The sequence below is a fragment of the Osmerus eperlanus genome, unplaced genomic scaffold, assembly GCF_963692335.1.
Source record: "Osmerus eperlanus unplaced genomic scaffold, fOsmEpe2.1 SCAFFOLD_100, whole genome shotgun sequence".
NCBI lineage: Eukaryota > Metazoa > Chordata > Actinopteri > Osmeriformes > Osmeridae > Osmerus > Osmerus eperlanus.
Window position 1 is genome coordinate 37,202 of NW_026911641.1, and position 12,279 is coordinate 49,480.

General features: G+C 51.7%; 2 protein-coding genes across 7 annotated transcripts; one reads left to right on the forward strand and one right to left on the reverse strand.

The window, feature by feature from the left end:
- Positions 1–403: 403 nt before the first annotated feature.
- On the reverse strand, positions 404–8,800 carry LOC134016358 (nucleus accumbens-associated protein 1-like). Of its 6 annotated transcripts, none has more exons than XM_062455736.1 (8): positions 8,427–8,800; positions 4,698–4,848; positions 3,929–4,171; positions 3,414–3,629; positions 2,752–3,196; positions 2,225–2,522; positions 2,038–2,135; positions 404–1,622 (listed from the first exon to the last, which is right to left on the reverse strand). In XM_062455736.1, exons 2-8 carry the CDS (start codon positions 4,821–4,823, stop codon positions 1,309–1,311), a joined length of 1,740 nt encoding a protein of 579 aa, XP_062311720.1. In that variant the 5' UTR covers positions 4,824–4,848; positions 8,427–8,800; the 3' UTR covers positions 404–1,308. The 6 variants fall into 6 exon arrangements, with proteins under 6 accessions (XP_062311720.1, XP_062311722.1, XP_062311721.1 ...); XM_062455738.1 differs by lacking the exon at positions 8,427–8,800 and adding an exon at positions 6,997–7,593; XM_062455737.1 differs by lacking the exon at positions 8,427–8,800 and adding an exon at positions 6,960–7,593.
- Positions 8,801–9,335: 535 nt separating this feature from the next.
- Positions 9,336–12,077, forward strand: trmt1 (tRNA methyltransferase 1). The gene is given in 7 exon segments (XM_062455742.1): positions 9,336–9,480; positions 10,013–10,425; positions 10,667–10,853; positions 11,123–11,310; positions 11,616–11,844; positions 11,924–11,980; positions 11,982–12,077. Coding segments are annotated over 6 exon segments (1,155 nt in total). The 5' UTR covers positions 9,336–9,480; positions 10,013–10,027.
- Positions 12,078–12,279: the final 202 nt, after the last annotated feature.

A 12,279-nucleotide genomic window follows, 5' to 3' on the forward strand; every position in this document is an offset into this window, starting at 1 on the left:
ACACACACACACACACACACTGATGGAAGAATGGGGCGGCCAAGCGTGTGAGAACCCTCCTGTCTGGTATCTCTCTCTCTCTCTCTCTGCTGCGGAACATGTGACACACACTGAGAGCTTCCATGTGTGGTACAGAGAGCTACATCAAGGCACTGCTGCATGCCAAGCGACTATACGTGCAGATAGTGCTCCTCCGGGGCACTTCAGCTGAGCTTGTGTCCATGGCGATGAATAGACTCCCCCCCCCCCCTTCCTACACACACACGCACACAGACTCCTTGACAAGACCAGAAACCAAATGGCGCGTCACTACACAAGCACCCTCCAACCCAAGACAATAAACGGAGATGCAGCTTCAGAAGCTTTTAGACTGAAACATGTGGGAGAGGGGGGGGGGGGGGGGGTCACGACACACCGAGCCCTCCACCTCGGAGTCCCGCTGAGTGGGGGGGGGGGGGCAGGGAACTAAGAAGAAATGGCTAATTTGAGTAGAGGAAAACAAAGGAAAGAAACATGAAAAGCACTCATGTTTAGAAGTGTGTTGGAGGTGGGGGGGGGGAGGGGAGGTTATAAACTCGTACCTATATGCAGAATAAAGCAGTCTCCCCTCCCCCTACCCTCTGAAGCATACTTGACGGTGACGTGCCGTGTACCTGGTCAACACGAGGACCTCCTGGGACTGTGGACAAGCAGGCTAGACACACACACACACACACACACTCCGAGCAGGTTGACTCCAGCTCCCCATCCCCACATACTGACCCCCCTCACCCTCACTTAAAAAGGTGGCCCCCCCCAGCCCTCATGGGGAAAGTGTTTCAGCTATATTAAAATGTGGCGGGGGAGGGGGGGGGGGGGGGTATCAATGAACAGAGGATGTTCCTAGAGGACAGTGTGTGTGTGTGTGTGGGATCATCTACGACTACGTGTAAAAACAATATCACGTCTTCAGGATCAAATAACGACTCTTTCTTTCCTTCCTCCTCCTCTCTTTCTATCCCTCAATCTCTCTCCCTGCCAGACTGTCTGTCAGCGCAGGGCTCCGGGACGGGGACAGAGACGGATGGAGGGACGATGTAGGAAGCAGGAGGAACACAGACAGACACATAAAGAAAGGCAGACAAAAGAACGCATCAAAATAAAAAATAAAAAAACTGGAGAAAAAAAACAGAAGAAGAAAAACGGGAAAAGGAAACGTGTCATCCAAGCTCACAGACGACAACTTGCCGGAGCGGCCAATCAGGAACCAGGGCTCACACCCGAGGGGGGGCGTGTCCACCTCCTTTCTCCAGGCCCCACCACCTCGCTTCAGAACAAAGTGCTCCCGTCCGCGACTCCGCCCCCTTGCAGACCATCCGGGGCCGAGGTCCCTGCGTCGCCATTGGCCGCCGTCGCCGCCTCCAAGGAGGCGGGGTCGAAGCCGTGCTCCGCCCCCAGGGCGTCCGCCTCCATCTTGACGTTGTCGGCCAGGAAGGCGGAGTAGGCGTCGCCCTCGGCCATCAGCAGCTTCAGCTTGGGGATCCAGCTCTTACGGACCACGCGCCGGGCGTTGGTGCACATGTCGGCCGCGATGGCGTTCATCTCGCTCTCCTTGAAGCTGGGGGCGAAGTTCTGGCAGTAGACTGGAGGTGGGGGAGAGGGGGGAGAGGGGGGAGAGGGGGGAGAATGAGGGTCCGGCCTGTGTGTTATCCTGTGTGTGTGTCTGTGTGTGTGTGTGTGTTATCCTGTGTGCGCGCGTGTGTCTATCTATCCTGTGTGTGTGTGTGTGTTATCCTGTGTGTGTGTGTGTCTGTCTGTGTGTGTGTTATCCTGTGTGCGCGCGTGTGTCTATCTATCCTGTGTGTGTGTGTGTTATCCTGTGTGTGTGTGTGTTATCTATCCTGTGTGTGCGTGTGTTACCCTGTGTGTCTGTCTGTGTGTGTGTGTTATCCTGTGTGTGTGTTATCCTGTGTGTGTGTGTTATCTATCCTGTGTGTGTGTGTGTTATCCTGTGTGTGTGTGTTATCTATCCTGTGTGTGTGTGTGTGTGCCACTCACACTTGACGGCGTGGAGGACACGGCTGTCCAGAGGCTTGCGGCTGGGGTCGTTGGTGGAGGAGCGGATGCCGGTTCCACAGCTGTTAGCCAGCGTGCTCCTGCGGGGCGCAAACAACACACGGCATTTAGTGCCTGACACAAAAGTTTCAGAGTCCTTTGTCTGACACACACACACACACACCCTCACCTGTCGAAGAAGGCGGCCAGCAGGCGCCGCAGCAGCACCTTGTGGCGCGTGCCGGCGCTGACGTGGCAGTTCATGAGCTGGGCGCGGGAGATGAACACGCACGTGCCCGTCACCAGCTCCAGCTTCTCCGCCGGGTCGCCCTCCTCGTACAGCCGAGGGTGGCACCGGTTACCGATCTGGCTGATCAGCTCCGCCGGCAGCGACGCCAGGTCGCCCTGGCGCGACCCCCGGCCCCCACGCCCCCCCCGTGTCTCCGAGGTGACGTGGTCGGGCAGGGCCTCCACGCGCTCGCCCGCTACTGGGGAGAGAACGAGAGAGAGACACGGTGAGGAAACGGCAGAGTCGTGTTTGGAAAGCCAAACATGGGAGTCCATACACATCATACACACACACCATAAACACCCATCATACATACACACACACACACACATATCATACATACACATCATACACACACACCATGCACACATATCATACACTCACTACACACACACACATCATACACTTACTCCACACACACCCCGTACCTGTGGCTCCTACGTTCAGCATGCTGTACATGGTGTACATGTTGCAGATCTGCCTGTACTGCTCCTCTGTGCTGTCGTCCGTCACCTCCTCCTCCTCCTCGTCGTCGTGGTAACTGAGGGGGGAGTCGCTGGTGTACATGCTGAGGGTCCCCGGGCTTGTGCCCTCCGGCGTCCCCACGTGGTTGCCGGCGGCGGCGCCGTTGTTGTTGTTGTTGTGGTTACCGTTCGTCCCGCCGCCGTTCCCCATCACCGTGGCGATGTTGCCGACCACGCCCCGCCCCGACGCGTCCTGGGAGGAGGCGGAGGAGGAGGAGGAGTAGCGTGCGGCCTTCCGCATCCCGCCCCCGCCTCCCCCGCCCGAGCCTCCCCCGCCGTCACGGTTACCACCCTCCCACAGGCGCTTAGCAACCGGGGTGCACACCACCGAGTAGGAGGAGGCTTCCGGCTGATGGGGGGGGGGGAGGGGGAGATTGACATTTCTTGTTAATGAAAATTCATTTTAAACACTTAAACATAAACATATAGCTCCTGGGGTTAAATATGACCTCGTCTGTAGTATTACCCAGAGTGCTGAGTCAGACCCCTCTCTTTCCATCTCTGCCCCCACTCCCTTCTTCCCCCCCCCCCCGCGGTGTGTGTGTGAGGTCAGAAGTCAGCCCCACCTGCGTGGGAGTGGGCTGTGGCGTGCTGGAGCTCTGCTCCGTCTTCACCCTCGACACCAGGGGGAGGGGCGTCAGGCAGGAGGCGGGCCTCCCGGACGCCGTGGCAACCACCCCGGCCCCTCCCCCGCCCGCCGTCTGAGTGACGGGGCTCTGGGGCTCGGAGGGCGGGGTCTCCTCTGTGTGGAGCCCCTGGGAGTCACAGCTAGGGGAGGACACCTGGGGGGGGGGGGGGGGGGGAGAGGTACAGTCAGCATGTGGTGATAAACAGAGATGGAAAAAAGTACACACATCCTTCACTCAAGTACAGATACTCGTGTTTAAAAAGTCTCTGGTAAAAGTGGAAGTGCTGACTACACGTTTTCACTCAAGTTAAAGTAAAGAAGTAAAGAAGTGGAGGCTCGGACATGTACTCAAGTGAACACGAACCATTACGACTACCCGTTTTAGTCCAAAGTTGCCCGCAAAACCAACTTCAGAAGTAAGAAGGAGAGGGAAACAAGGAAGGCGTACGACACCTTGAGGAAGAACTCGGTCCCCTTCTCCATGATCTGCTGGATCTGCAGGAACCCGGCCGTGTACATGAGCAGGAACTGGTCCCCCACGTTCATGCTGAGGCGGCCGGTGTAGCAGAAGGCCAGGATCTGCTGGAAGCTCTGGGGCTGCACGGCCGGGGGCAGCTCCACCACCTGGCTCTTGCCCCCTGCGTTGAACAGGTCCCGGAAGTAGGAGCTGCTGGCTGCCAGGACCGCACGGTGGGCCTGAGGGAGGGGAGGGGAGGGGGAGGGAGGGAGGGAGGGGAGGGAGGGGTGGCGAGGGGGGGGGGGGGAGGGAGGGAGGATAAGAGGGATGGATGGAGAGGGTAGAAAGATGGAGGGAGGGATAGAAGGGGGGGTTGGATGAATGGATTGAGAGGATAGTGAGATGGAAGAATGGATGGGTTGGTGGGAGGAGGGAAGGGAGGGGTAGAGGAATGGAAAAATGGATGGGTTGAAGGGTAGGAGGGATAGAGGGATGTGAGAATGAATAGGTTGATGGGATGGAGGGAGGGATGGAGGGAGGGACACAGGAATGGAAGAATGGATAGGTTGAGGGGTGGGAGGGTTAGAAGAATGGATAAAACAGACGATTGAAGGAATGGGTGGAATCTGGACGGGATTCAGCTATTCCAAGTCACATTTCACATCAATAACCGTACTGTTCTTCTGCCACAAAAGAAAAAAAACCTGGAACTATTGTGCCTCCTATTGTGCGTGTGTGTGTGCTACAGTGTGTGTGTGTTCTCACCTTGAAGGCATGGCCCTTCACCACCACAGACACGTCACAGTACAGCCCTTGCAGCCTCTGCTCGTTCAGACACTCCAGGACATTGTTGCCAAAGTTGGGGATCGCCATCTGTAGAGTCTGAGCCATAACGCTCTGCCCCGCACCACTGGGTCTGGGGAGGAGGGGGGAGGGGAGGGGGGGGGGGAGGGAGGGGGGGGGGGGGGGGGATGGATGGAGGGGAGGAGGGGAAGGAGAGTGGTGGAGAGGGGAGGGCGGGGAGAGGGGTGGAGAGGGGAGGGCGGGGAGAGGGGTGGAGAGGGTGGAGGAGGGGGTGGAGGGAGGGGAGAGGGGAGGGGGGAGCAGGAGGGGGAGGAGGGGAGAGGATGAGAGGTTTGTGGGGAGAGGTTAGGGAGTGATGGAGTGGATGGAGGACAGAAAGGAGGTAGAGTTGGAGAGAAGAAAGAGAGAATGGGTGGGACAGAGAGAGTGGGTTGGAGATAGAGAAAGGGGGAGACAGTTAAAACTATGATTATGTAATATCTGAAATATGCCGAGGTATATAATTGTTCATAAACAGACAACCGTGGGGCCAAAATAAACTACTTTAATCAACTCAATTTCAACTCGGTTGTACTGACTTGCAGACAATACATAAACAAATCTACTGTGTTGACTTTGACCTACTTCATATTTTTGAATGAGACCAAAACATAAAAGGGTTACATAACTTTTCTGGGTTTAATATATTTTGGGGCTTTTTCTGCCTCACAAGTCTCTGAACAACAACAAAAAAACAACAAAAACTCCCTTCAAACCAAACTATTATAAACTCAAGACAACATTTATTTTCCGAAAGCTTCAATTAGCTCAACTGGCTTTTATGTCTGTAAGAATTAGCATGTTGCCTGAGAAACCATTGTTACGAGCTATTTTTAATAATAAGCCATTTTTTTGTTACTGAATGTAAACCACACGTGACCGATTCGAGAGAAATCTATATTTGACTCTCTAATCGGATACACCCTAATGGTTATTACAGGGAGAGAGGGGAATAGAGGGGTGGGAAAGTTGTGTGACCTAAGAACCAGGTCAAGCGGTTAACCTCAACACAAACGTGATCACTGATGAATACCAGCATTGACGATCTCAAGGACACAGAGAAGCATGGAAATACAAATTCATATCATTTTATTAGGTCTGTAGCGCGTTTTTGATATCCACGTTATCTTACCACTAAAGCTTGTACACAGGCAGACAGACACATTTACATTAGGCCATTAATCACTCAATAATCCCAAATATTAAGACCTACATTTACTTAATTAAATCATGCAATATCTAGTATGTACTGTTGTCAAGCAGCCACAAAATAAATCTATAAAATACAAATAAATGATACATAGAATAGTCCAATAAGTTTGTTGTCTACCCTATGCTTTGCAAGAAAGCACAAGCTAACTGATAATAATTTTTAATAATATGCAATATGCTCTGTTTAAATTATAAGGAAATTGGTTTATTTATTTAAAGTTCACAGTCGAATCTGACACCTTCAAAGCGCTTCCAATTAGTTAGTATTTCCTCTGCGACACACATAAGGTCATGTAGGTCAGAACAACTTTCCTTGCCACAAAGCCGGCTGATTTCAGGCTATTGACCTTTAACACTGAGCCCCTGAGCGCGTCTCATTATAAGCACATTATGATGTCAACACAGCAGTTTGTCTGGGACAGACGGAATGACGCTGACAGATTGATATACTTCTAGGCTAGAATTACGGATTCCATAACAGTTCAAGTTGACTTTAAGGTTATGGAAGCTTGTGTGATCAAATGAAGACATGCAAAGAATTGTTTATTTTTATTACTCTAATCTCATTCTGTAAAGTGAGAAAATTCTCATTGGACTATCCACACGTCAATATAATGTACCCTAAGCAGCAAATTAAATTCAATTTCCTTGTTTTAGGAGGCTGGAGGCAGCCAGTTAGCAAGTAGCAGCAAGCTAAGCTAAAGATTTAGCCTTGGTAAAATAATGTTTGTGTTAAAACGTTTAGATTTCTCATGTTGACGTAGGCCTAATTAATCAAAAGCCAATAGCACTTTTATCAAATAAACATTGCATTATATAACCTATAAATAAATAAAAATACAAAAAACAATCGCAGTGAATCTTCTTGATTGCCGGCATGTGGCTACCTATCTAGCCTCCCGTGAGCCCGATTAAAATTAAAACTTCAAACGGAATGCATTAGGAAATTAAACATTAATCAAACAATCTGACATGAAAGTGTATCACAGCAATGTCTCGCCGGTCCCACCTGGGTGGAGAACCGCGCCAGCGACAGAGCGGCGAACCGGAGTGGGCAGCAAGAGATATCGGTGCCCAGTCTATGCCACCGTCGTTGCCCGGTAGGATTTTGGAGTGCTCGAATGGCACGGGCCGGGAGGGGGGCCACGGAAAACGTAAAAGTATCTCTTAAAAAAAACGTTTATCACGGGTCTTTGGCAATGTCGATGCGGCGCCTCCTCTTTATCAACAAAGCCACGGGCACGAATTCTGTCATAAAAATAGTCGAACAAATGAAATATTAAAGAGTTTACGTCCACCGCGTTCTCGTCCCCTCTGTGCCAGTGCAGTGTGATGACTGTAGCTTGAGTTACCTCGTCGGGCCTAGCTTGCTACGGAGACGGGATGCACACTGTTACAAAAATTGGGTTCGCCCATAGCGTGATCTAGAGAGCTCTAAAGGCGATTTAATTATTTAATTAGACTCCCGAAACAATGCATCAATGAATTCTCAGCGTGATTAATCAATCGTTAGTGTTTTCGACTCATTTTGGGATGTTGCAGGAAGAATTTCAGAGGGTGATCCCCGCTCCATCTTTCCCGGACATCAACAGGTCATCCCGGGACAAATACGGCAACTGGGGGCGAGCCAGACTGAACCAGAGTATGAGAGGGGGGGGGGGGCTTCAAGTCGCTAGACTACAAGTCTAAGACTAGACAACAATTTAAAACCACTTAACAGCAACTCGAGATGTTCGTCACCCAAATTTAATTAATCATTCCGATTTAAAATGACCTAATTTTATTTATTTATTTTCTACTGGAGAAACACTTGTATTTGCCATCTGAAATGTACAGACCCGAGGCTGTGAAAAAGTTGAGAAGAGTGGAGAAGAGAATGCATCGAAACTCACCGAGAAAGAGACAGCCCGCAGCGCTAGATGTGTGATGTCGGCGAAGTGGTTAAAGTTTTGTTGGTGCCGTCCCTATGAGCCCATCCCCCATCGCACACCTTCCCAAAAACAATAGCTAACCCCCCCCCTTAAAATCACTCCGAACCGATCCGAATTCCTCCTTTACTGGAAATCACAGAACGCCGGCAAGCCTTCAACCGCCGAATTCCCTTGTCCTCCGTGACCCCGATAAACCTGCGTGAACCCGGGTAAAACTCACCCCCTCGCTGTTTTCGTTTGGAAAGTGTTTCAATGGAGGACCACAGACGCGTTTTCTCCCTCTCCTTCGCTACAGGCAGCCATTCATTGTGAACAGCAGTACAGTAGCACAGGCGAGACGCCGAGCGCAGAGCTATCGAGGCTATAGAGCGTTCCTTTCCTCCCCAAGGAGGGTGGGATCACAGAGCTACCGATCGCGCAGACAAATCGTCTCCATCCAACCCGCCCCGCTCTGTCTGTCTGCCCGTGCCAATTCACATCACGACACCCACATACTCAATTCACGTACCCGGTGTTATCGCTGTCTCCGTGCAGTGCAGGGACTCCCTCGTGTCCAGTTGACCGGGGACAGTAAGTGGAGCCTGTTGGCAGCCTCCTTGGTAGTTTCCTTCCCGGTTTGAACGGAACGGTAACGTGTCCCGGTGTTAAAAAGAAAGTGAGTTCGAGCGTCTAGACCTCGGCAGGTGAGCCTCGGGGGTCTAGGAAGCTCGCGCACAGAATACCAAATAGGTTCTGACTAAACTCAAGTGCTGGAGAGAAAATGTGTGTGCCTCTCTCTCTCTCTCGTTCTATCTCTCGTTCTCTCTCTCTCCTGCCCTATCAATCATTTCTCCAAATATCTTTACCATATCTGTCCCTTATTTTTGTCATAGCGCCCCCCTCCAGATGTTGACATTCGGGTAAATCGGCCCATGACAAGCCGTTATAAAATGCCGTTGAAGCGACCGTCTCAGCTGCAGTACCGACACCGAATAACCTGACACATTATACAATTATCATGATAAAGGTATAAAGGTGACGAACTATTTCCTGCTGGTTCAAAGCTGCAGTCGAAACGTAAACGATCGAAGTTTGATGAAGTTTTTGGGGATAAATGTGACGAATTCAAACAGCCATAATTTCTTACACAGTCATATGATATTACTTTAATTAAATCGGCCCTGAATCACCTATAAAATATAAATGCTTAAATTAAAATGTATAATTATATTTGTCGAAGGGCCTTTTATGTTGATGTCCTGATTCTAAAGCTCATAACACTCTTTTTTGGCCGTATCGAATTAAGAATATTTGACATAACCCATTTTGCTCAATCTCCTGTCACGTTCTAGGCTTGGAAACTGGGGCATGGACATGAATGACCTGCTCTGTGCAGTACGTGTCCTTACGTTACACCAGTTACATTATATTACATAGCATTACCAGTCACCCGGGGGCGTTCTGCGCAGTTGGCCAAGGCCACCGTTCGTTCTGTCTGAACTCAGTCGGCCTCCGTAGTTGTGGTTCTACAAGCACGTCGGTGTCCATGTGGTAAAGCAAGCCAACTCGGAGCAGAGCAACTTGTGAGTTGTGAAGTCTTGTGACAAATATACTTTTGAAGTCTCAGGTTTAGTTGACAAAAGGTACAAGGAACAAGGTGCCTGTGTTAATGTTTAATAACAAAACTACCCGATAACAAGCTAGCTAGCTTTGTTGTTTAACAGGTGTCACTTGGGCAGCTAGCATAACGTTAGCTAGTAAACCGGGGCTAACAAGTTACTGAAAGGCGTTCAATAATTATTGTAACGAGCGCTGACAATAATCAGTCATTTAGCAAAGGACACTGCTGCTTATTTCGAGTGCTTACGACATGCTGTTCAAGAACACGGTCGCATTCATTTTGAATCATGACTTGTCTTTAGTTAGCTTGCTACCTAGCTAATGACAGTAAGTCAGCTGGTTACACTGTCTGAGAAAAAGAGTTGTTAGCTAGCGAGTGTGTATTTGCTTTGGTCTCTGTAATGCAATGAAGTTAGTCGTTTTGTAAACGTTAGAACATGATTGCGTAGGGTCATCAAGGTGTGGTACCATATCGGTCATCATCTCTTTCCTTAGGACGGAGAGGCGTTAATGATCGTGCGCAGTGCTCGGTTTCTTTCTCTCGCCTCATCTCTCCGGCCACTAACCCGCATCCGTCCCACTCATCACAAACGTCTCAGAGCCGTAGGCGCTGAAGCCTACCGTGGACTGAGAACCATGGAGCCCCTGCGAGCAACTCAGGACCCCCTGGTCACGACCACTCTGGCCGGGGCAGACGCCAAACCCCGGTCCCCTATCTCAAGTTCCCCAACGGAGAGCACAACTCCAGAATGTACTGGCACTACAAATGACACGGAGACAAAGACGGCGGTGCAAACAGGGCTGTTGCCAGGGGAGACGGTCGTCAGGGAGGGCAAGGCTGCCATCTTGTTTCCCAGTGCCAATGAAGTGTTCTACAATCCAGTGCAGGAGTTCAACAGAGATCTGACGTGAGTTTAACTGACCTGCCTTCTGTTGGATCTAAATAATGACATTTTGACAAGAGTGAGCAACTCTCTCCTTCCACCCTCCTATCTCCCTGTCTCCTTCCCTCCCTCCCACCCCCCTCTCCCTCTCCACCCTCTCTCTCCCCCCTCCAACCCTCCCTCTTCTCTCTCTCTCTCTCTCCCCCTCTCCCTCTCCTCTCTCTCTCTCTCCCCCTCTCCCTCTCTTCTCCTCCCCTCCCCCCAGATGTGCCGTGGTCACAGAGTTCTCCAGGGAGCAGCTGCTGAAGAGGAGGGTGAAGGTGGTGGTTCCCGGGGAGAAGGTACGCGTGGTGGTGTGCCTGGAGGAGGAGAGAGGGACGGAGGGAGAGGCGGAGGACAGGAGGACGGAGGAGGAGCCGCTCGAAACGGTCGTACCGGGGATGAGGTGTGAGGTGAGGACCTGGATGAGGTGTGAGGTGAGGACCTGGATGAGGTGTGAGGTGAGGACCTGGATGAGGACGGACGGACGTGTGTAACCCCCCACCCAAGAATGGTTTGTGTGTGTGTGTGGAGAGCCTGTGTGTGTGTTTGTGTGTGTGTGTGTGTTTGTGTGTGTGTGTGTGTGTGGAGAGCCTGTGTGTGTGTGTGTGTGTGTGTGTGGAGAGCCTGTGTGTGTGTGTGAGGTGTGTGTGCTTCTAACCCCTCCCCCTCCTCCCCCCAGGGCGGTCTGCGTGTGCTGGAGGGGCTGGCTGCGTCAGGGCTGCGCTCGGTGCGTTTCGCCCTGGAGGTCCCAGGACTACGCAGCGTCACGGCCAACGACTTCTCAGCCAAGGCTGCCGCCCTCATCGCCAGGAACGCCCAGCACAACTCTGTCACGCACCTGCTGCAGGCCAGCCAGAGAGACGCCAGGTCTGCCTCTCTCTCTTTCTCTCTTCTCTCTCTCTCTCTTTTTTCTTTCTGGCTTTATCTCTCTCTTTCTGGCTGTATATTTCTCCTCTCTCTAACCGGCTGTATCTCTCGCTGTCTCTATATCTCCTCTCTCTATATATCAATATATCTCTTTCTGCATTTGTCATGCCCTGTTCCCTCTACTTTTTCAGCCAAACTTCCTTCTCTCTATTGAAGTCAATGCGTCTTTTCATCCTCCTCCCTCCCTCCCTCCCTCCCTCCCTCCTCCCTCCCCTCCCACCCCCCCCCCACCCTCCCTCCCTCAGTATACTGATGTACGAGATGCGAGGGAGGAAGGATCGCTACGATGTCATCGACCTGGACCCCTACGGTAGCCCCGCCCCCTTCCTGGACGCGGCCGTGCAGGCGGTCAGCGACGGAGGCTTGTTGTGTGTGACCTGCACTGACATGGCAGTGATGGCCGGGAACAGCGGAGAAACCTGCTACAGCAAGTACGGCTCGGTGTCCATCAAGGCCAAGTACTGCCACGAGATGGTGAGCGTCACACACACACGCACACTACTGTCGGTGTCCTTGCGATGTGATTGGATGTCATTTCCTCCCCGCCCCCCAGGCGCTGCGCATCATCCTCCACAGCGTGGACCAGAGGGCGGGGGTGTACCAGCGCTACAGTCCAGCCGCTGCTCTGCGTCAGCGTGGACTTCTACATCCGTGTGTTCGTCAGGGTGCACACCGGCCAGGCCATGGTCAAGAACTCTGTCAGGTAGGTATACACACACACACACACACACACACACACACACATATACCGACACACACATGCACAGCAACACAGTATACACAATAACACTACACTTTTCACTTTCTAACACTGAGCTTTTGTAAAAGTCTTCTAGCTGTTCCCCAGCGGTGACATAATGTGTGTGTGTGTGTGTGTGTGTGTGTGTGTGCAGTAAGCAGGCTCTGGTG

Excerpts from the sequence above, each read along its gene's own strand:
- LOC134016358 (XM_062455736.1), bottom strand. The coding sequence starts at position 4,823 with ATGGCTCAGACTCTACAGATGGCGATCCCCAACTTTGGCAACAATGTC. Across the intron at positions 4,172-4,697 it reads TGAAGGGCCATGCCTTCAAG|GCCCACCGTGCGGTCCTGGC; the intron begins GTGAGAACACAC and ends CCCCTCCCTCAG. Across the intron at positions 3,630-3,928 it reads GGACCGAGTTCTTCCTCAAG|GTGTCCTCCCCTAGCTGTGA; the intron begins GTGTCGTACGCC and ends CCCCCCCCCCAG.